At 42.6% G+C, this 25,106-nt stretch overlaps 1 protein-coding gene across 2 annotated transcripts in view; it reads left to right on the top strand.

The window, feature by feature from the left end:
- Nucleotides 1-24,529, top strand: part of LOC306938278 (collagen alpha-1(XIV) chain-like) — a 164,550-nt gene extending 140,021 nt beyond the window's left edge. The window contains exons 35-48 of one of the 2 annotated variants that reach the window (XM_079522375.1): nt 1,322-1,399; nt 4,610-4,696; nt 5,609-5,662; nt 10,734-10,829; nt 11,282-11,335; nt 12,032-12,085; nt 12,178-12,231; nt 12,964-13,035; nt 17,483-17,518; nt 18,021-18,087; nt 18,203-18,391; nt 18,836-18,913; nt 19,887-20,042; nt 24,055-24,529. In XM_079522375.1, coding sequence (XP_079378501.1) covers nt 1,322-1,399; nt 4,610-4,696; nt 5,609-5,662; nt 10,734-10,829; nt 11,282-11,335; nt 12,032-12,085; nt 12,178-12,231; nt 12,964-13,035; nt 17,483-17,518; nt 18,021-18,087; nt 18,203-18,391; nt 18,836-18,913; nt 19,887-20,042; nt 24,055-24,398 — 1,419 coding nt within the window. In that variant the 3' untranslated portion in view covers nt 24,399-24,529. Of the gene's footprint in view, nt 1-1,321; nt 1,400-4,609; nt 4,697-5,608; nt 5,663-10,733; nt 10,830-11,281; nt 11,336-12,031; nt 12,086-12,177; nt 12,232-12,963; nt 13,036-17,482; nt 17,519-18,020; nt 18,088-18,202; nt 18,392-18,835; nt 18,914-19,886; nt 20,043-24,012 lie in introns of both variants that reach the window. The other variant, XM_079522374.1, reaches the window with a different exon arrangement.
- Nucleotides 24,530-25,106: the final 577 nt, after the last annotated feature.

Genomic DNA, 25,106 nt, shown 5'->3' with positions numbered 1-25,106 from the left:
TACAGTATATGGAGTTCTGTGTCAAGCATGGGCGCCCAAATATGGAGTGTTGTGATGTCAGAACAGGCCAGCTCCATATATGGAGCATGGTCAGAGCCCTTTTGTGGCGGTTTTGGACAACCGTGGGTCCGACTCGACACAGGGCACTACACTCCCTGTGGGGGTGTGGAACATGTGTGATTTGAAGTCGGTGGGGCGAACAGTTCCCGAGTTGCGTGGATTACAACCGTACAGACGTACAGAGACATGGTGCATTTATAGATACGGTAGATAGATATTTGCACATGGGGTCCCGGCAAATACATATTAATGTGGGTGTTCCTTGACATGAAAAGGTTTGAGAGATTAGGAGGACAACGTCAAAAGGTTATGAATTTCTGCCATTCCACTCCACACACATTCACTACAACGGTTAAAAGGAGTATTTCACCCAAAAAAGTACGTATTTTCTTTTCAATTACACACCCCATGAAGCCTTTAATTCATGGAGATTTATTTTGTTTTTGTCACAATCCTGAGCGAATAATTGACCAGCATGAGGGTCCTACCAGAGACATTAAAGAGTCTCCTACCAGAGACATTAGCATCTTTCTGGCGGTCATCAAATTATTGGCTCAGGAATGCGACAAAAACTACAAAATCTCCATGAATTCAAGGCCACGGAGCAACTCTACTGGAGCAATCAAGGACAGACACTTCAACGGCACTTTGCGAGGGAGGAAAAAGTGTATCATGTTGTTCATTCTGACCCCCTAGATTACTTAATAAGATAGATAATATCTGTTATTTTGGTCTTTTAGACGTAGGTGGTCTAGTTTGCTGCTGTTCTAGTATCAGAACTATTATCATAAAACCTGTGAAGATTGCATCAGCTGACCGCATTTCCAAAAATATCAACCACCCCTGAACTAGTTCCTTCCACAAATAGCATAACAACAGTCTCTCTCTCTCTCTCTCTCTCTCTCTCTCTCTCTCTCTCTCTCTCTCTCTCTCTCTCTCTCTCCATCTGATTGGTTTGATGATTAGTGGAAGTCTACCTTTGACAAGGAAAAGCCAGTTTGTATTGACATCAGAATGTGCTCTCATGCACAAAGAAAGTTGGACAAATGCAGAAAATGTGAACTCACTATATTTTAATACATTTCATGAGTATGACGTTTCCTTTAGGCGACTCTAGCATTTAACTATTTATTTATTGATATTTGGTTCTGAATCTGCTGTTTGTGTGTGTGGGTCATGTGCGTGCGTCCATGTATGCGTCCATGTGTGCATAGTACTGTATGCGGTTGTTTATGTATGTGTTTGTTTTTCTCCTCTGCAGTTCCAGTTGCAGATGTTTGACATTGTGTGCAGTACTTCCTGGGCTGGCAGAGACAAGTGCTGTGAACTTCCTGGACTGGTGAGCTCAAAGTTCAAACTGAACACTTACGCCTCAGTTTACTGATGCTAGTGGTTTCTGTTACTGTACCAGTTTTTTACCCCTTTAATTACTATGCTACGTACACATATTAGTACACATCTAGTATAATGACCCGGCAACCTGATGACCTGTAGACAGAAATTAAACAGTTGTTCAACTGTATAACCAAGTAATGTCTTATTTTCTTATTTTTTAAAGGGTTTGCCTTTAAAGGGTTTACCTTTAAACGTGATGCTGTTTTGTTTAAATAAGTGTTAAATGCCTCTATATCATGATAGTAATGTGTTTGTTCAGTGACATTAGTCTCTGTCTCTCCAGCTTTTTCGAAAACAGATATGTTGTCATGTAATAATAGCTTAATTAAAAAAAAATAGCACTGATAAGTTATAACACAAAACCTGGTCAACTGCATTACAGTCAACTAGCTAGCTAATGGTGATTGTGATAGTTGTTCACTGTCCTACAGTATTTGTCACAGCTGTGCAGCAATACAGTAGCTATCCATCTCTACTTCTCACTCTGATGGAAGTAGGTTAGGTGTCAAACAAGCCCTCCTGGCGACTATTTATAAAGCTTCTCTTCTTGTTCCATAATCTGTTTCCACTCTGTGCTCCTTTTGTTATTTTTAGACAAAATAACAAATTTAAGTCAGTACATATAGGTTCAATATTGTATGTTGTGGTTTTGCTTTTAATCTAAGTGTAGTTTTGAAACACTTGTCATGAGTTCATCAGCAGAGTAAGAGCCAATGTCATTCAAGGGTCATTTGTTTTTGAAGGACAGTTGTCCTTCAATGCTGAAGTTTCAGCATTGTTGTAACTTCAAGGACCTTCGGGACTTATTGGTCCCTTAATTAAATTATTAATAATAATAGCTTGAATTTATATAGCGCCTTTCATGAACCCATGCAGGCTCTCAGAGAAAGATTATACTCTCTATTATCTCTAGAAACATGGATCAACAGACAATTTACAAGATATAACCATTTCACATGTGTCCTGTGCGTGCATTAGGCTAGTTAGGACTGGTTTCAGATGTCTAGATACTGTAGTGACTCATTTAGTCTTGGGGTGGCTGCAATGTCGTATAAATACCTGGGAGTACAGATCGATGAGGACCTGAGCTGGCACACGCATGTTACAACACTGTGTTCTAAGATACACCAGCATCTACACTTTCTCAGAAGACTTAGGCTTTTCGGAGTCAGTGTAAATATCATGTTGACCTTTTACAGAGCTAGTATAGAATCAATCTTAAGATACGGTATGTCCAGCTGGTTTGGCAATCTAACTGTGAAGTACAAATCTCAAATAAGTAGGCTAACAAATATGGCTGGGAAGATCATGGGCATGTCCACCCCACCCCCCCACCCCCTCTGACCCTTTGCATGTGTTGTACCGAGAGTACGAGCTAATTCCATCCGGTAGGAGATATAGAGATCAGAGATTGCCAAATGCACTTTATTGACTCAATAAAACAAAGGGAATGTGTGCCATATCTCTGTTTTGTATGTTTCATGGTGTTTTTCCTTTTCTTATGTGAACGTGTATGTTATTTGTATGCAGCTGTGACTCTGTCTCCTCCACATTTCTCACAAGGGAGACAAATAAAGACAACCTTGAACCTTGCAATGCACTGCCTGACACCTAGAAGTTGTGTGGGTGAGCGGAAACCCACCAGCCAAAAGAGACCTCACATCACACTGAAACACGGAATGAGGAACAGACAAACAGACAAACACAACCTTGCTTTCCCATTTATTATTAGAGTCAGGAACGAATGCTCAATTGAGCACCATCTGGAGAGGCTATTTCAAATCTTTAAAGACAAACAACCCCACATGTCCCCCACCCTCCCTGGTTCCCTCTCATAAAAGACAGACAACATCATCAAACTAGTAGTACAATTGAATGGCGAAAATAGGTTACCACTTATCCAAATATCTCTGTAAACAAACAAAACATGATACACAGACAAATGTGTATCATGGGTCTCTTGCAAAAACATGATTTCTGCACCTAGAGAAATGTGCAAATATACCAGTATGTTTAATTGGATGGTGGAACCCCTTAGTAATCCAACTAATAAAACGAATCGAACCTAAATTTGGAGAGGCTATTCGACCAATATAATTGCTTGGTTGGAACTACCTGTTCTATACCGCTAATTTGTAGTAGCCTAAATAAGGGTTCATCCAAAATGTCCAGTATTTTGTATCATGACGTTGCACAGTTTGCAGTGCTGCACAAGCCAGTCTTTATAATCCAGGAAGCTTGAATATTGTCTCTTCTGAAATGTAGTGTCACGATGGCAAACAGAAACATTATTCCCATAATAAAAATAAAAAACATTCATAGCATTTAGGAATTTCTAGACAGTGAGAAGGAGGGATATATCCTGGCCTTTTGACATACCTCCCTGTGTCATAAAAGAAGAGGATCCAAGGCACTCTGTTCCAGTGAGGTGAAAAAAGCCTTTTTATTGGGTTTAAGGCATGGCAAAGAACATTACAAAGAGGACCAAACCATACCTCTGTGTGTGTCTGTATGTCTATGTTGGTTTTGTATGACAGTATGACTGGTTGCAATAATTCAAATTGTTAGCCATCTAACAATAGGCAGTGACACAGTCACTCGTCAACATTCGTTCACCAAACAAGCCAAAGCTTTCACATTTTGTTATAACTTCCTCGTCTGCAGCCGTGGCACCCTGACAAACTGTCTCTTCAACTCTAGAGCGCCTGGTGCACGCTCTAAATGCTCCCAGAGTAAAGTCATGTCACCGTTATTTACAGAGGCTAGAACATTTAAAAACTAAGTTGACTCAAACTGCTTTACACACAAGACTGCGTAACGCTGGCTGCCTGTTGCTGTTGTAACACTTCAATTTCCCCTCTGGGATTAATAAAGTATCTATCTATCTATCTATCTATCTATCTATCTATCTATCTATCTATCTATCTATCTATCTATCTATCTATCTATCTATATCTATCTATCTAAAAAAAACATCTAGATCAAAATCACCCTTTTTTCAGCTCTTATTTGCTTCTGGTCAGACTCATGTTTTCATGTCATCATCGTCATCATCATTATTATTACTATAATTATAATTATATGTTAGTTTGTGTTATCCTCTCACTGCATGTCTTCTCTTCATTGTGTGTGTTGGTGTGGTGTGAATGAACAGAGGAAGGAGGTAGACTGCCCCGCCCTGCCCAGGTCTTGCACCTGCACCCAGGACAGCAAGGGCCCCGCTGGCCAGATTGGACCCCCTGTGAGCGCACACACAGTACACACACATACACACACAGGCGCACACGCATGCACGCAAACACACACACACACACACACACACACACACACACACACACACACACACACACACACATACATGACATGCGCACGCACGCACGCACGCGCACACACACACACACACACGACATGTGCATTGTGCACGCACACACACACACACACACACTCACACACGCCGATGCACTCACAGCACTGAACTACACAGCAGCAGACGTATTTATACACCTTTACATCCTCTCTTACACACCAGCATGTGCACACACGCATGCACACGCGCGCGTGCGCGCACACACTCACACACACACACACACACACACACACACACACACACACACACACACACACACACACACACACACACACACACACACACACACACACACCACACACACACAAACACACACACACAAATTGTGTAAATTGCACAGATGTCCCACTTCTCAAATAGCTGGAGTTAACATTTCATCTTGCCATTATTTGTTTTCCTTCCGTTATCATTTTGTTCAGTCACTCTCTCCTGTCATAACATCAGCTTCTGGATGGGGGAAGTTTGAGGCTTCTTAATCACAAGTTAGCAGCACATAGCAAGTGTTTCGTTAACTCTCTTGAAGATTTGATTGAAGTTCCTTTGTCCTGTGTTCCTGTGTCATTCGATCGGGTACCGATAATCACCACCTGCTTCTCTCCTCTCTCTGTGTGTGTGTGTGTGTGTGTGTGTGTGTGTGTGTGTGTGTGTGTGTGTGTGTGTGTGTGTGTGTGTGTGTGTGTGTGTGTGTGTGTGTGTGTGTGTGTGTGTGTGTGTGTGTGTGTGTGTGTGTGTGTGTGTGTGTGTGTGTGTGTGTGTGTGTGTGTGTGTGTGTGTGTGTTTCAACAGGGAGGCCCAGGAGTCAGAGGAGCGCGAGGTGACCGTGGTGAACCAGGCCCAGTGGTGAGTACAGTACACATTCAAACCATAACCCCAACATTACATGAAGTATTGGTGCATATACTGTAGTAGACGTACTAATACTCCGGTCAGTGAGTGACCATGGAGTGGGCTCATTAGTGTACACATACAGTGCAGTATTAATTAGTTAGTACAGTAGAAGCACTTACCACTTTCAGTATGTTGTATCTATGTATGAATGAACGCAACATTCCAGCTAAGTAGGATTGGACTCATGACTTATGTTCGGGTAATGTCCGTTTTGGCCCAAACTGGCTCAAATGTGTGAATGGTTATTGTCCGGTGAATTTACATTCAGTATGTGGATGTCTTTTCATTACCGTTCGAGTTGGAAATGTTCATTCATCAAACATAAACGTCTCTTTACTAGGTAGACAACGAGTTACACTTGACGTTGTGACGATTCCCTCTGCAGTGCGAACATTTTTCAGTATTCATATGAGAAAGTGAATTTTGTGTTGTAAGATTATGTTGGGTATTGAGAACTCACAGAGCATTATGGTGCTCTTGTAGTACGTTTCCAACTTTCCACAGGTTAATTAAGAAATGATAAATATTTAATAAAACAACATATATATATTCCTTCACCTGGTACCTTAAATGGTACACTTTCACCATGTTTGGGGTCTTTTTAATGACAGTTTATAAGTTGCTTGATTCAGTATTTACAGATATTTGATAGATATCCATTTTAGTTTATCCTAATGTAACTTCAAACACCATTTTAACTGCCACTGTGTGGCCATAGATGGCAGTTAGCTGCGCCAGCCGGAATTAGGCATTCACTTTTGTTTTCCCGGCTCACAGAGCTCCATTGTAAGAAACGGCTTATGTTAGCATTAGCTCACGTTAAATCGCAATGCGATGACAAATCACACATCAGATCCGAACCTCGGATGGATGATCAACACGGTACACCCCGGACACCCGTCCGCTCTCACTCTACCATCCTTGTTTCATTTCCGGGTTATCAGTGAGGTGGGGGCTGCTGTTGTGAGCACAGTGATCGTTAGCCGTAAGCTCATACCCCTTAGCTCTCGTCATAAACTGTTACATGGCCGCAGTGTTGCGAGACAAAGTCACAAATAATTTACGGTCGTCGGGATGTGCGACAGCTCACCATGGACAGCGCTCGAAGCTTTAGAGATACAAGTCTTTGAAAATCCTGTTATAATGGAGGCTCAATGGAGCTGGATTTAAAAATCCCTTATGTGGCTTATTTCTACCCTCCATAGCAACCGGAGCAATACTAAAAGATAAATTGACGGTCGCCGCTTTCATATATGGAGTATACGGTTGTCTACAAACATATACGTAGATGGCAGATGCCGTACCCTAGCCTAGGGGGTACAATTATAATCGTAGAAAGCAGAGAAAACGTTAATTGTCTTTGTACGTGAAAATATCTTAACTTGCACAATCATAAAGTATCAGGTAACCTACACACAACTTTAAGCAGTGTAGTTTTTTTTTAATTCAATTACGTACATGAATTTGCCATTTGACAGTGTGATACTCACAGTACATGGCCATGTCCAGTGTGATACTCACAGTACATGGCCATGTCCAGTGTGATACTCACAGTACATGGCCATGTCTATGGTCTTCAGTAGAGCAGTGTGATACTCACAGTACATGGCCATGTCTATGGTCTTCAGTAGAACTCACAGTACATGGCCATGTCTATGGTCTTCAGTAGAGCAGTGTGATACTCACAGTACATGGCCATGTCTATGGTCTTCAGTAGAGCAGTGTGATACTCACAGTACATGGCCATGTCTATGGTCTTCAGTGTGATACTCACAGTACATGGCCATGTCTATGGTCTTCAGTAGAACAGTGTGATACTCACAGTACATGGCCATGTCTATGGTCTTCAGTAGAACAGTGTGATACTCACAGTACATGGCCATGTCTATGGTCTTCAGTAGAGCAGTGTGATACTCACAGTACATGGCCATGTCTATGGTCTTCAGTAGAGCCAGAATACATAGCAGCGTAAGACACACTGCAGCTGCTCTGAGGCAGTCTCTCTGGTTGATGATTGCTCTCTGGAGAACTGAGGGATACGGTAGACTTCAACTTTAATATGACGAGCTTCGATGTTTCATTTCAAAGAAGACAAAGTCCCTGTCACACTGAAAGTGAGAGAAAAGCTGTAAGTGTGTTTAGTGTACCTTGATCACGTGTAACCTCCTGTGTACCTGAACTTTGGTCTCTGGAACCGTCTGCGCCTTCATTAACAAATACCACGCTCTGCTCCCTCTCTCCTTTCTCCTCCTAGCTCTCCTCCGTGACACCTGTATTGTACCTCACTCTCTTTGCCATTGTTTGCTTGCCAGAAATTATGTGTAGATATCTGATGGGGTTTACTTCAGGATAGGCTTCAATGTCTGTCATCCAATCTGAAGATGATGATGTGGGTGAGAGAAGTAGAGACCTCGGTGGATACCCTTATAGCAGCAAGTAATACACACCAGGAACAAACTGAGACTAGACAAAGGTGGTCTATTCTGATGTACAGTATTAAAGGAAGTCAAGTCACACAGTATTTATAGGCTACACTACAGGTACATGTGGGTTACACAATAGGAGTTGACAATCGAATAGTCACATGTTCTGACCATAGGTACACCAATTATTGTAAACGGCTGAATATCATCCTGTAAGATACATATGGTTTCTGTGCAATTCTATGGTTGCTTTCACCGAAAAGATGAAGTTTCACAACGACTTTGTGTCTTTGATGAGGATGCAGAAAGAGTGGAAACTGTGGCATTGAGGACCCCAGACGGTCGGAGACGATTTTAATTTCCTGTCACTGACTTGCAGTAGTGGCCCCAGGTCAATGACATCAAATGGAAACAGCATGACAGTCTGCGTCCTATGCTCTCTATCTCTCTCTCTCTCTCTCTCTCTCACACACACACACACACACACACACACACACACACACACACACACACACACACACACACACACACACACACACACACACACACACACACACACACACACACACACACACACACACGTGTGCACACATCAGAAATTAGTACAGACAAGAACTTGCCGGGGATTCCTTCAAAATAGAAGCTCTGGGGTGCCGGAAAGACATGGCCGCTTTTACTCTGAAGCCCCCCCCCCCCCCAACAATCCGGAAGAAACCGGAGAAATATTTTGTTAGCTTACCTTGGTCTCGAGTCTATTATATCGCTAGAAGCTCCAAAGCATTCATATTTTGAACGAGAGGCATGTTGAAGTCAGAAATGAAGCACGTAGTATATCCATCAGATTAAAACCACGGAGAGCGCCCTGGATTAGGAGAGACGAGGCATTCTTTCTGCCGCGCTAACAGCTAATCGAACGGTAAGCTAATATGAAGGCAGAGCGAAGCTACAGGTGCCTTAGAGTCAGGTGCCTTAGAGAGTTAGAAAAGGAAAAAATTCAGAATATTCTTCTGTCGCCTGGTATCATTGAGGATGCGCTAGGACGTGTACACACATCCTACGAACGCGTCGATTGGGTTCCCTAGGACGTGTGGAGCCGTCCTACGGACGGAGACGGTTAATAGGAAGCTAAAAAACACGTAAAAGACATTATTGGTGCTCCGGGAGTTCATGAAAAACACGTACATTAAGTCCTTGGAGTTGTATGAGCAGAAGCGTCATATTTATACCACCGTTTTCTCTGTTCAGCAGAAAATTCGCACTTCGATTAAAAAGTCTTTACAGTAACACAACCTAGTGGGAGAGAAACAGGCACGCACGCACATGCACGCACACACACACACACACACACACACACACACACACACACACACACGCGCACACACACACACGCACGCACGCACGCGCGCGCGCACACACTCACACGCAGGCTCAACAGACTCTTTTAAATCTACTCAGCCACAAATGGGCATTGCGCACACACACACACACACACAGTTGTATTAACAGGCATTCACATTATACAGTGAAATACACAGTACACACGCACGCACGCACGCACGCACGCACGCACGCACGCACGCACGCACGCACGCACGCACGCACGCACACACACACACACACACACACACACACACACACACACCTAGCCTCTGATTTGCATTAGACTCATTCCAGTTGTGGCGCCGTAGCCCTTGCTTATTGGTGCACTGGTGCAGGGTCAGAGAATGTATCAAGTACAAAAAAAAAGGGCCATACGGAATGGAAAATGGAACATTTCACACATTTGGCTTTCTCTCAGTCTCAGCCTGTATGCTGTTAGGTGTGAGATGAGTGTAATAATCGCTATGCATCACACTCAGGAGAACAATGTGGTACACAGCAGTGTGTGGAGCTCTGGAGCTCATGGAGCTAAAAGACAAACATGTGCTGTTTAGGATAGATCTAACTAACTGATTGATTGATTGATTGATTGATTGATTGATTGAATACTTTATTAACAGTTTGCAAAGACAGGCACAGGGAAGTACAGTACAAATATATGGTCTGCTAAAAGGATGAAACCACTCCACTGAGTGAACAGGAAGCTTCAGAGTCTGACAATCAGGCTAAGGATAAACATGATGTTATTAATGTGTCTCTTTTTGTCTGTTTGTACCTCAGTATTTCTCTCTTTTTGCATCTGTTTCTTTCTTGCTCATCCCATTGCCTTCTGTTCCTCCCTCTAGCTTAATCTCTGTCTGTCTGTCTGTCTGTCTGTCTGTCTGTCTGTCTGTCTGTCTGTCTGTCTGTCTGTCTGTCTGTCTGTCTGTCTGTCTGTCTGTCTGTCTGTCTGTCTGTCTGTCTGTCTGTCTGTCTGTCTGTCTGTCTGTCTGTCTGTCTGTCTGTCTGTCTGTCTGTCTGTCTGTGTGTGTGTGTGTTGCACGCATCAATTCGCCCCTTCTCTTTGGTCTCCCACTGTTGCCAATGCAGAAATTCAAACTTATTAAGCATTTAAACTTAATTAAAGACAAAACAAATACAAACAATCAACTGATAATATCCCCCCCCCCCCCTCTCTCTCTCTCTCTCTCTCTCTCTCTGTCTCTCTCTCTCCCATCTAGGGATCAGGCGGTGCAGTAGGCGATACAGGTCCTCCTGGACCCCAGGGACAACAGGGACAACAGGGCCCAAGTGGACGCTCTCTCATCGGACCGCCTGTAAAGTGCACGCACACACGCACGTACACATTGGATGTTTATACTTAAAGATTCAGCTTAAAAACAGACATTGCCACACACTCAATCACAATTCAAGCATCGTACTGTGTCGCCGCCAGTCAAATATTCAAACACACTACTACTACTACCGGTGCCATTCTCTGTCCAAGTCACGTTTTGAGTTCATTTTAAGCCCACTGGGGCCTGCTGGTCTAGACAACATTCTGGTCTTGATCAGCATCTCTCAAAAACTGCTGGCTGGGTTGCCACTGAATTTACTCTGCACCTTCATTCTCCCTGAAGAATGGAATCTGAACCATTTGAATCCCAATCAAGTTCATGACCACTGTACTTAATTAGCAATTTACAGTGAACAATAATGAAATGGCAGTCATTTAAAAGTTCTATTTTCAGATTAGGATTTTAACCCTATTTCATCACTGTTATTTCAGGGTGCTCCAGGACAGAGAGGACTGAAAGGGGAGGCTGGTCTGCGTGGATTACAGGTATATAACATATCGTACTGATCTGTAATTGTGTTATTCCATGATTCTTGGAATGACAGAGACTTAAAGATGTACAGTCAGGGTTAACACCATGAAGTGGCAATAACTGAGTGTCATGCAGCTTTGTTTGCTTGAAAAGCAACCCCTTCAACTAATTGCTGTGGTACAGTGAGTTTCTTAGGTTATCATGACCTTTAGGAAGCAAAGAGTAGGCAGCTTTTTGATTAACAATGCGATTTCCAAAAGGTTTTCAGCGACGTGATGCAAAATCTGCTGTTGTTGTTACCAAATAAAAGTTTGTCAAACTATTACATGCAAGTATGCGGCTATGCTTTGTAGCTGTCGCATAACAACTCTCCCCCGAGCACATATTTTCTATATTCTCTCATTTTAATTCTCTAGATAGATTGATCGATACTGTAGACCTTTACTCATCCCGTGGGGGGCATTCAGTTGCCAGTGGCAGCACGGCAGTTAGAACACAGGGCAGTGACATAGTAGATACAGCTAAGGGTAGCAACAAGACAACTAAGAACATGTGCCACCTCCACCGACTCCTGTTTGCTTGTGCGGTGGGTAGTTCACCACCAGTGTTGAGCCGAAGGTGATTCATTTGTACCCACAGTAAACAGCACCCTATCAGGTGCTGCTGCTATATCCGTCCAGAAGTGACCTTGTTCTGTGTTCTTTTTTCAGGGAGTTCCTGGATCTGCCGGACCACCAGGTAGAGAGGGAGGAACAGGACAAAGGGTCAGTTATACTACTACATAACAATAGTAATACTCCTACACACACAGTAGAAAAGAAAGTATTACCCACATATGGCTGATTCTGCTCCACAGGGTCTGCCTGGTAAAGATGGACCCGCAGGAAGACAGGGTGCTACAGGGACGATAGTAAGTGATTATGAAATGAAGCACACACTTTGTGCAGTCGTGCATGCATGTGTGGGTACGCACTATTCTCAGGAGTCTAGTTGGAATTAAACTCTTCTTCACTTGTCTGGGGAGAAGGTCCCAGTTTCGATTCCCGGCTAGCCAATTACAATGCTGTCGCTCTGGCTTATGGAATGTACTGTATCAGCACTAGCCAATCGTAGACATACAAGTTTGACGGTGCAAGCTGACGTTAGATCTACATCAAAATACACATTTATAAACGGGACAACATACTCCAAAACCCCCAAGTTACAAGAGTTTTAATGTCCTTTCAATTCAGTCCGAGCTGTTTTTACTCATCAGTCTTTAGCCCCTATTATAGAATATAGAATGCAGACACACGGCAACACTTGCACCAACACTAAGCCTAATACAGTGCATCTTGAAAACACAGACATGCAGTAGAGTTGCCAAAACGTGCATGCTTCAAGACAACGTGTTTTGGGTGATGTGATCGGGACATGGTGGGAGGAAGAGGCAGTACTACAACTGGTAATCTACATTGTGACTACTCTTTCATGGCTGTAGGTAGAAATGTCACCGCATGCTTCAATATTATCATCAGGTCATGCAGAGGTTTGCACCCTCCTGAGCGCACCTATCTATTTTCATCTCTTCTCTCGTCTCCTCTCTTGTCGTCTCTTCTCCTCTCCTCTGCATTCTTCCTACACTGTTCTTCTCTCTCCTCAGGGAAACCCAGGATCCCTCGGGGCTCCAGGTACAACCGGCTCTCAGGGGAAACAAGGAGAGCTGGGACCTCCGGTGAGTCTGCCGTTCAGTAATCTCTCAAGACACATTCAGAGCTCCGCAGCTGAATGTGTCGGCAGCTTCCATTTCCCATTACGTGTAGACTAGTTGTTTATTGTTATTAGGAATGAAACAACGACGCACCACCGGAAGATCAGGGCTGAAGGAGAGTAAACAGGCCGACATTGTTTTTTTGCAGATGTGTTCCCAAATTGACCTTTCAGTAATAAATTAATGATGCACATTAATGATAAGATAAGAAACACGGGTTTCACCACAGGTTGACACCTGTGTCCATTGAATAGCCTTACCAGTGATGGAAGAACTACTCACACTTTATACTCATACTTTAATAAGTAAAATAATTAATACTGCAATGTAGTTTTAATCTGTTACAAGTAATTCAAAATTTACTTGAGTAAAAGTACAAAAGTATCGACTTCAAAATATATTTAATGAATCAAAAGTAAAAGTACTCATTGTGCAGAATGTCCCAGTTCCCAAGTTCAAAATCTATAAACATATTTTGAAAAAAATAGCAGATCTACAAGCCCACAATGTGACGCATCACGACGCATTGTGAGCTTGTAGATATGCTATTTTCAAATGGCTGAAATATATTCCGTATAGGGCTGAAGTGGTTAATATATATGTTTTTTATAATAATCAAAATCTCCTAAATAACTAGTAACTAATGTTTTCATATAATTGTACTGGAGTAAAAGTACAATATTTTCCTCTAAGACAAACGAAATTAATGGAGAAGTTCACAGAGGTTTGAGCACTTGATGTTTGTAGCGTTGTGGACTATTGTGTCAGCATTGGACAGGACAAAAGAAAGGCCCTTCAAAATGACCCTGATTCATGTGTGTGGTGTATGTTTTCTGAGAGAAACAATGTGTGGGAGTGTAGAGAGGAGAGTGTGGGTGCAAAAGTGCAGAACACTACGTAATGTACTAAAGAAAATGATCACAATTGCCAGAAAGAATTTCTTAGATGAGAACATTGATGCAAACAAAGGCCACCCACAACAAGGGTGGGAGGCACTAAATCAATTTGGCTGCAACAACAAACTACAAACTAAATCTACAAACATCTGCATTATTGAAAAGTAACTGTTTTGAACATATGAGGTTTCCACCTGACAGAGACGATATGATGATATGACGATAGGGGTCGAGAGTGGGTTATGCTACTTTTTGGTTAGTGTATCTTGTAACATTCTATACCATGCTAAATATACAGTGTTAGGCTATACTTTGTGTTTAAGTGTGTTCTCACGACAACCTAGCTTCCCATGTCCAGGGCATCTGGTCTCTCTAGGATGACAACTGGTTATTTTGTTTAGAATGACCAAAAAAATATCATGTTTTATAAATCCTACACTGTGACAGTAGAATGCTCAAAAGACAACTACTCAACTACTAGAGTATTATGAAACATTTGTGAGAACACAACAGTGAAATTCCTTTCTAACAACATTCAGTCGTTTCTCCTGCTTTTTCTTCTGCTTTTTTATGTGATTCTGTTGTGTTGTGGGGATGTTTCCTTTCAGTGGCCACAGCAGTGTAAGAGACAGCTGTAGAGGGTCCTTCTGGTACCCAGATGTCTTGTTTTCTCTTCCTGTGTACATGTACAGTATTCTCACTTGCATCCCGGTCTGCTGTCGGCACTGCTGTGGAAAGATCCAGAAGGACGACAAGAAGAGATCGTCGCTGTCGGGCAGAAACCTCTTATCTGCATACTTTAACTTTTGGTGTTTTTTCGTAAATTGATCACACTACAGCAGGGGTGCCCAAATGGTAGATTGTGATCTACCAGTAGATCACAAAGGCTGTGCAGGTAGATCACATGACATGCACCTAAAGAGCATTTAATTTAAATATATTGAAGAAAAAAAACGATAAAAAAAAAAAAAAAACATTTCTCCCCCTCTATTTCCCATTCCAAGTGCATTTGTCTTATACTGTACAGAATGTAACACGAATTCGGAAAATTCACTATTCCGAAGCCCCCTCAGGTACATATTTAAACTATTTTCAGTAATGGTATAATAATTGATTTGGTGGGTAGATCTTGCCGAGCTGGTCATTTTGAAAGTAGCTCTCAAGTCAAAAAGTGTGGGCACCCCTGCACTACAGTGTCACACAAAAGTATCAAGAATAGCAGATGTGCAAGCTCGAAGTGCGTAGCTAAGCAACGCATTTTGAGCTTGATCTGCTATTTTTGAATTTGAATCCTTAAAAGTAATAACAGTATCTGACATATGAGGTTTCCACCCGACAGAGACGATATGTCAGTCAGGTTTAGCTGAGTTGTCTGTAGGCAAGCAGGCGCACATGCACACGCACACGATTGCATGCTCGCTCGCACACACACACACACACACACACACACACACACACACACACACACACACACACACACAGGGTCAGCGTAGAGCGGTGTATATCTTTCTGTCTGTGTGTCGTGGTGAGAATGTAGGTGTGTGAGGAGAGGATTAGCCCTGTGTTCTTGCAGGGTCACAGAGGTCATGCATGGGGCTGCCTCATGCCTTCCAAAAATCCATTGGAAGCTTGTGTTCCCAAGTTGTTGCCATTTGAAAACAGGATGCCTTGCTAAAAAAACATCGGAGATAAAAAATCCATTTCATTTTTAAAACATTTTCAGATGGGGTCTGTGGTCAATGACATATTAATTTGGGGGTCCTTGACATGAACATTTTTGAGAACCACTGGCCTACGTACATGCACATAGGGTTAGTGCTGTGTTTTTTATTATTATTTTTTTCACGATTTTGCAACCCATTTTTTTCATGTAATCCTGGGCGCTACACTTCCTCTGCCAACCTGGGGGGGCAGTGGACTGACCTCATGCTTCCTTCTATGCATGAGGAGTCCAAGCTGTTTCTTTACACCTGACAGGGGGGAGTTTTCCCGGCCGGATGTAGCGCGTGGAAGGAACACGTTATTCCGACCAGTTCCTTTCCCCCCCATCAGGCGCCCCGGCTGGCCAGAGGGAGGTAGTTTAGAGACCAGGATTACTGCATGTTTTTGTGAGGGTACCTACCCTAGGGGACACGGGAAGAACATGCAAACTCCACACAGAAAGGCCCTTTCGCCAACCCCGCCTCGGGTATGGGCACTGATGACGCGGAGGAGAGAACACGCCCCCACCGCCCACAGCGTCCCCAGCGGGAATCGAACCCAAGACCTTCTAGCTGTGTGGCGACAGCACTACCGACTGTGCCACCGTGCCCCCTAGTGCTGTGTTTTTACATTAATTTTATTCACACAGATGTGTGAGCAGGTACCATACACACCCACTCAGTGGAGGCTAAGATCCATGTTTCTGAGTTGGTCCTTTAGGATTAGAAGACTTAATTATATTATATAATACTGTATAACCTAAAAGGAGAGGGAGATGCCGTTTTCTCAGCCAAGAGATGGAATGTGTCGGGTTGCACACTGCACAGATAAACTACTACATGCGTGAAACAACATATAAGCATGGGGAATAATCATTCTCTCATTCAGATGGGTAGGTGGACTTTAAAAGCACATAATACAGGACTCGTCCATGCTTGTCTGCTAAGCTGTCAAAGGCTACCCTGCACATTCAAATGTTGTTTTTGCCAACCCCCCAGTGCCAAAATCCAGATGAGAATTCAGTCCCCCCTCTACTGCAACATTTACTATTACTACAACTAAGTACTATTACACAAATATTACAATGCGACTACTTCTACTGCTCCTTCTGCTGCTACCGAGACAACTGATCTCATGGTTCGCTAATCGCTACATCTCTGAATTAAACTAAATGCTGTGGGAGTTTGTGTGTAGAATGCCAATTACCTCGCCTTATCACTACAGAAACCATGAGGTGGATCGTTTAAAGCATGTGGGAGTAATTACTGTACGGTACTGTCGCTAATTACTGGACTCAACCTTTGCCTTTTTGCAGGGAAAACTGACAACAAAAATACTTAGGATCTTAGGATCATGATATAATTTGCATAGAGTTTGAATATTCGTGCTACCAATGTGTGTTCAATTTCGTTTAAAATAATCATTTCCTGCTGTAGGGTCAGTTGTGCCGCAGTATCTTTTTCGTTTAGTTTTTAAGTCACCAAGATTAACATTTTGGTATTGCTATTTATATTTGTATAGGCTTCAGTGCAACACCATGGAGTGGTTTTGCAAATAAACATTGAATCATGATGTTGTAGGTACAAGCTTTGGGACGTTATCCTTTCTTTTCATTTTCTTTTGGCTTTTTGGAGTTGTAGACAATGTCACATTGCTTTCAAAATAAGCCGCATCGATTCAACAGTGACTTTGCATCCTTTTCTTTCTGTAGCTTTTCACCTGAAGAATGTACCACAGAACATACAAAGCCGGACTGGGTGAATCCTTTAAGAAGGCAGTGTTATTTTTGTCTTATCGTCTCTCGTCTCTTGCAGGGTTCTCCCGGAAGCAAAGGGGATAAAGGTGAAAGGGTAAGTCTCTGCCAAAATGTTAAGTGAACACGCACACACACGTGCGTACACACACACACAACGCACGCACGCACGCACGCGCACACACGCACACACGCACACACGCACACACACACACAAAACCCACCCAGCTGAATTGGAACTAGCTTTGATGAATGCTTGTTGGAGCAACAAAACCACATTGTATTTGGTAAAAGTATTTTCATAGTGCTTTATTTTATAATGGCCTTATTCATAGGCCTACCTATATATATATACGCACGCATGCGCGTGTGTGTGAGTGTGTGTGTGTGTGTGTGTGTGTGTGTGTGTGTGTGTGCGTGTGCGCGTGTGTGCGCGTGAAAGATGCTTCCTTACATAAAATGTATACTATAGGCACAAGAATATTGAGACACAATACACAAGAAGCAGTGCACCACTGTGTGTGTGTGTGTGTGTGTGTGTGTGTGTGTGTGTGTGTGTGTGTTTGTGCGCATGCATGCGTGTGCGCGTGCGTCTTCAGGGAGACGTCCAGTCCTCAGCATCAGTTCAGGCCATCGCCCGGCAGGTCTGTGAACAGCTCATACAGAGTGAGTATACTGCTACTTTTTATGCCTCTGGGTGTTCATTTACTGGAAAAACTGTTCCAGACAGCAACGATATCACAAGTCAACCAATAGTAAAACTGGCCTTTCTTTTTTGCAGGCCACATGGCACGCTACAGCTCCATCCTGAACCAGGTGCCCAGCCAGCCTGTGTCCATACGCACCGTGGCCGGACCCCCTGGAGAGCCCGGCAGATCAGGATCCCCAGGCACTCAAGGAGAGCAGGGCCCTGCTGGAAGACCAGGTTTCCCTGGATCCAATGGAGAGAACGGACAACCAGGAACCGCTGGTAACATTCACAATAACACATTGCATTCATGTCTCGTAACATATTTATGAATGTGGCAGCCACAACGGGCACCCCTCACTTCACACGCGTGTGAATTTTGTTTTACCATATCCAGAGTCAATATTTCTTCTCTGTGTAGATGCCCAAGGTGCCGCTAGCTTCTTGTTAAAATCAGATATCTACAGTATTGTGTTAGGACTGGAGAGATGTCGATTTAGCCTGCAGCATTCAGCCTGCAGGCAGGAGTAGCAGAGTCAAGCATTTTTTAACGGAATACAGGAGTAGAGGTGGGAGGAGAGTCAAGTTGGTTTATGTTTGGTGGGAAAAGGATTTAGCTTGGAGTTGGATAAGATGGAATAGAGTTTAAATCAACTACCTCTTTGTCTGTCTGTCTGTCTGTCTGTCTGTCTGTCTGTCTGTCTGTCTGTCTGTCCGTCCGTCCAGGTTTGCCAGGAGAGAAGGGTGAGAAGGGACAACCAGGTCTTGGAGTTCAAGGCCCCAGAGGTCCCCTAGGACCACCAGGTAAAAATAAATATTGATCAATCGATCTACCTACCTAGTAAGTACCTACCTACCTACCTACCTACCTACCTACCTACCTACCTACCTACCTACTACCTACCTAGCTACCTACCTACCTACCTACCTACCTACCTACTACCTACCTAGCTACCTACCTACCTACCTACCTACCTACCTACCTACCTACCTACCTACCTACCTTGAGCTCCAGGTGTAATACAATTAATTCTGTGATTGGGGTCTGGCTGGGGATTAGTGAGAACAAAAGTAATTTCATAACATTTAATTACAGTTATTGTTCTAAAACTAGTTATAGAACTAAATTATAAAACTGCTCATTAACGGAACTAAACAAACAAACAAACAAACAGATCTGAAAAGAATCAGAGCTCACCATGTGAAAGTTTTTGTTTTAATTTGACATTTTTTACATTTACATTTTGGTGGAGAAAATCACTGCTCTGTCAAAACATTTAAGGCAGATTTCTGAGACCTTCAGTTTGAATAAGTTCCAAAACTGTTTGACCAAATGATCTCTCACTCTGATCGTCTCCCTTCATATGAAATGAAGATAAAATTGCAAAGATGTTCAACGATAAACCAAATCAGACATTTCTGCTTATTCATTTTTTTACATTTTTGAAAGTATTAAATTGTCATGTTAATTTTTTTGTATATTTACTGTGTACTTTTTGTTCCATTGTTCAATGCACAAAACACAATTTAATCGTTAATCACAATTATTTGTATGACGATTAATGGTCTGCTAAAAATGTAATGTTAATGTTGATGTAAATGTTGTAATCGTGACAGCCCTAGAGCCCTCTTGACCCCTCTCCGGCATTACTCGGTTGGGGTCGCGAGTCAATGGCAGCATTATTTGGGGGTCAGGGGCTGAAAAGTTTGGAAACCCATGCTCTACATTAATCTACTTCTGCCCCCTGCCGTCCCTACCTCTCATTCTCTGTCCCAGGTGTCCCTGGTCAGGGCAGAACTGGAAGCCAGGGTTCGACTGGCCGCCCTGGCAACCCCGGTAGCTCTGGTCGACCTGGGGTCCCCGGGCCCGTGGGCTCCGCTGGTCCTCCAGGCTACTGTGACCAGAACGCCTGTGTTGGCTACAATGTCGGAGGTATGTAAGAAAAGTACAGCACCAGACCTCTCATAGTCATTAGATTAACAGCTATTCAGTTACTGTATTAACTAATAGTTACCTACTAGTAGCTTTACTTACTGTATAACCAAAGATATTGCGACATTAACTAATAGTTCAGAATGTGTGATCCAGCCCACGGTCATCTCAGTACTTCTTAAAATCTTTGATCTGTACAAAGAATGATTTTGTATGTTTCAGTCCACTGATTTTGAGTGTTGATGAATGCTGCCTGTAAATGGTGCGTTTAAAAGATGTGCACCTGATTTTAATTACATGTACAGTTGGAGGCCATCGATATTGTCCTTTTCTTTTTGCTGAGGTTTGAAAAATCGTGAAAATATTTATTTCAGAAAACTGGAGGATTTAGAAGGATTTTTTTAAAATTTTGAGGTCAGGCCTAAATGGGTCAAATGATAAGGGACAATATCGGTGGCACCCAACTGTATGAAGCATGTTAGATGGAAGGCATGTGCTCCTAGTTCCACTGCATTTGAAACCCTTTTTGCCTTTGCTATGCAAATCATTATGGAATGAAGGTCACTGAACGTGGGAGGGTCATGTGCCTGTAAAACCAATAAACGTTTAACCCAATTCTCTTTGGCCTGATGACGCAAAGCAAAGAGCAGACATTGGGTTAAACTTGACACATGATCCAGAAATAATCTACACTCACTGTATTACAAGGTGAAATGAAAGCACCTTGAAATACAATTGCTGCTAAGATCCAGAATTGGTTTCATATTATGTAGTAAGTCAGAATGTTGGTAACTCAGAGTATGTCTAAGAAATTCATGACTCATAAACGTAAGAGTAAGAGGGAGTACTTAATACTTCAAATGTTTCTTCTGTTTGAAAAATATGATATTTTTTTGTGGCCTCCAAATGGTTTGAATAGCGGCCACTAGCCTGTTATGCCAACTCTCTGTGCATTTTTACTGTATAGGCTCAAAACTCAATTTCAGATGAGCAAAGTGAAATGTGTGGGCTGGCTTTGCCACACTAGTAAAGCAGCAGTGTTAAGACTCACCAGTTGGTGCTGTTGATCATCAAGGTTGCATGAAAAGTCACTTTTTATATCTCTACCTTAAGTGTCTTCATCTGATTGCATTACTGCTTGAACAGTATAAAGTACACTGTAAACGGCATACATCATAAGCAGTGGTCCTCAACTCTAGATTTACTTGTAGTTTTCTACTCTAGCAGGTAATTAATTAGATTCCACTAGTTTCGTTAATCCCTCATTAGATTGCTTGAATTACAATCAGCAGTATTCTGGTTTCTCTAGAGCCAGAGGTGAGAACTCTCTACTATAGCCAGCAATAGCACTGAGCAGATTCTGCATCTTAGCATGTGACCATTATTTGATCTATGTTGCTAATCAACCGCATTACTGTGATTAATGTGGATTTTATGTGAATGAAGCTACATGTGGGATTTTCTCATCAATACTTTACCATGGAATTAGATGGGCTGACTGAAAGCACCTCACAAGTGGAACTGTAATGGCCCATTATAGGGAAATGCAATGCAACTACTAAACACATCATTATCAAAGAAAATCCTACATGAGTTGCATTCATCTAAATTACAAATGCATGATTGTGATTCCGTGATGAATCCGTTACTGTGGTTTCAATGTGATTTCAATGTCTACAGTCAGATCTACTGTCTGTAGCTGCAGCACAAAAATCAGTTATATACTGATACTTCTCTCAGATCAATGAAAGCTGGTGTGGTGTTGAGAATACAGAGAACATTTCTATGTTCAGGGACATTCTCTCTCAGGCCAAGTCTCTATGATCAGATCTCAAATCACATGAATCAACAAGTGTAACCGCAGACAGAGATACCTTCAATGTGTGACTCTATCACCTCGTTGTTGACTGAGGTCAATGGTGATACAGTAGCCTGCACTGAAAAAAGCATCAGACATGTTGAAATGTTGTTACTCCCTGTGCGACTCAGGCACACAATTACAGTAAGTGTGAAATCAAGTCTTAAGTGCTTTTACCAAAAGTACAGTAGGACTTTTTTCCGTGATTTCAGACTACAGGGTTGTTCACGTTATGTCTGCATGTTGTAATTATGACCCTGTGTTTTGTGTTTGTGTTTGTTTTTGTCATTGTTGTCTTCCTCAACCTGCTTGCTGTGCAATTCCACTGTTGATATCGCCCCAGGCCAACCACAGTATCTGCCTGGCCAGTATCTGAAAGAGTACTAAGCTAGCTATGCTCATAACCTCTAAAGAGCAGTAATTGTTGCTGAATAAGGTTGCAGAGCGATGCAATGGTGTAATAATGCATAAACCAGTGGTTCTCAGTGTGGGGGACTGTGAAAGTAACTAGCTAAATGATTGATAGTTAATCTAATAGATACACCAGTTGTTCCCCAAACATTTCCATGTTCATGAACCCCTCATTGATATGTGTTAGCCTGCGGACCCCCATTTTAATACATATTGTGCCAGGGCGCCCCAAAAGAGAATATTTGTGTTGTTAGACAACTGTCTATGTGGAGAGAGGGAAACCTACAGTATGATCTGAATAGTCATTCCTGTACATTATCTTCTCTAGGCCATATAAGGCCAATCATAGTGCAGTTAAACTTTTCCTCATGTTGCAGTGGACCCCCTGGAACCCTGGGGGTCCTCCTCAGACCCCACTTTGAGAACCACTGGCATAGACTATGGAAGCTTACCCTTGGCTCTTGTCTTCTCTCTTCATTATTGGTCTTACAGATAAAGAACAGGTTAAGCTTTATAATAGTGGGTATAACATGCAGATATTGAAAGAGAGTGGTAGTCACCAGATGGTGACTGCTGAATGCTAATAATGCTAACTAATAACAATAATAAGCTTTATTTACTATAGTATGAACTACAAGTAAAATGTTGTTCCTCAGGCAGGATTTAACAACGTTTTGGAGCCTTGACAACAAAGGCCAGAATACACTTCTTACAGTATAAATGTCATGTTTCTTTGTGTGTAAAATCAATTAAAGATGCCAGGCGAAATTGCTGTCCATTGGTCAGTGAAACGGCTTATAGCCTATTGTCAATATAGGATATATCTAAAAGGGAAAATGTTATAGCCTATTTATGTTTATTTTATGTGGACATCACAGTCACATTGGAAAAACTAGATTTGGTGAAAAATCCACTTCCCGTTATTAGTTCAATAGAAAGTATTTTTCATTGTCCCAGTTCCTCCTCATGTTGACATCATTGTCCTCTCCTGACTTTTCCTCCATAGATTATGACAGACCGGTGCCCCTGTTTCAACCTAATCGGCTTTATTGACTCAATACTTAGACCTCTTTTTACACTAAGATGTAAATAGATCTGTGAGCTTTCAAAAGCTTGTCTGCACGAGGGCTACTTATAATATAACTCAACTTTTGCACGTTATTGTATAGCCTTAACTTTATCACAAGACATTGAATGACTCAAACCATTAGGACATAATGCCCAGTAAACCTGAGATTCATTTTGCAAGTAGAGAATCTAACTTTATCTCATCCGCAGACTTAAACCTAACACTTTTATAGTTCATTTTTACATTTTAACTTATTAACACAGTATAGCTTGAATTTAACCACTGTTTTTAACTCTGCTTTTCGTGTTGTCAGTCTTTACCGTCGGTAACCCCACAATAACCCTTGGTAACCTTTGTTCCTCTGTGTTTTGCTCCTTCCCTACCAACTACCATGTCCCGCTAACCCAACAAACAAACAACCCAAAACATTCCTTCCTGTGGTGGTGGTGATGGTGGTGGCTGTTTTTCCTTTTGGGTTTTGGGGGTTTTGCTGCCTGACTTCCTGCTTGCCTGAATTGACCCATGCCTACTGACTGGCGGGGCTGACTTTCCGGTTGGCTGGTGTGGTGTGCTGCTGGTCGGCTGATTTGCTGACTGATCGCCTGGCGGGCAAAAAAAACAAAACAACCCAGAGGGCGGCGGCGAGGAAACTGACTTCCGCACTATCTCCTCAGTCCAACTCCCGTCTAACGCCTTCCAGAACTATGAAGAGGCCGAGGAGGAAGACCCCTACCGCTCCTACCGCGGAGGGGGATACCCGGCAGAGTACTACCAGCAGCCCCCCTACCCGGCCCCTCAGCCCGTATCGCCTGGCGAAGCCACCCTCGCGCAGGACGATGTGGAGCTCAGGTCTCCTGGCGTTCACCGCCTCACAAGGAGCCTCGGAGGAGCGACGGTAGAAGGAGAGGAGGAGGAGGAGGAGCAAGGAGAGGAGGGGGGAGACGGGGGAGAAGGGCCGCTTGGTAACCTGAAGAGGAGACTAAAAAGGAGGGCGAATACGTCGCCAGGGACTAATTAAAATCGAGGGAGTTGATTGGTGAAGAGAGAGCGAAAGAGAGAGAGAGAGATGGCCACCTCTGGGCATTTCTGTTCACTGATTGGTGGTGAGCTGGGATTCGTTATGGACAAATCAATAAAGTGCCTGATGTAATAAAGGATTTCCTATGAACATTGTGGGCTGGGGGTGGGGGGTGGGGGGGGTGGGGGGGTACTTCAAAGGTATTTCAATTCATTTAAGACCATTGAATTATTTTACTGATCATCTACATTCTACACGTTTAGTTTTCTAAGCAGGAGAACTATACAGAATTGTTCAGTTTACTTAGTGTATTTCCGAGCCTCTTTCTCTTGTTCCTCACTTTGTGTCTGGCTAGCCATGTGTGAGGAAGACTAAATGTATTAACTGTTCTCATTTTCAAATTCATATTTAACAAAACATTTGTCAGTAAAACAAGTAATAGTTTGTCTTTTTGTTTTCGAACTTTTTGCTCATTGTGTCAATTATTGTCTTTTACCTGGTTGTTGGGACTTTTAAGTGCCTCTCAATGGTCTGATAGCATTACAGAGTTATCAATACATACTCTTTCACAGTCAATGTAATGTTTACTACATGGGCATGATATTAAAGGGGAAAACCACCCATTTTCAACATTTTACTATGTCATTAATGTACCTTAGAGCTGTTGTGTGGAAATAATAAAAAAGTTCCCCCATTCTGTGTTTCCTA

Source organism: Electrona antarctica (assembly GCF_951216825.1).
Source record: "Electrona antarctica genome assembly, chromosome: 15".
NCBI lineage: Eukaryota > Metazoa > Chordata > Actinopteri > Myctophiformes > Myctophidae > Electrona > Electrona antarctica.
The sequence above is the reverse complement of the archived record's forward strand: the minus strand, read 5'-3'. Positions and strand labels throughout refer to the sequence as shown.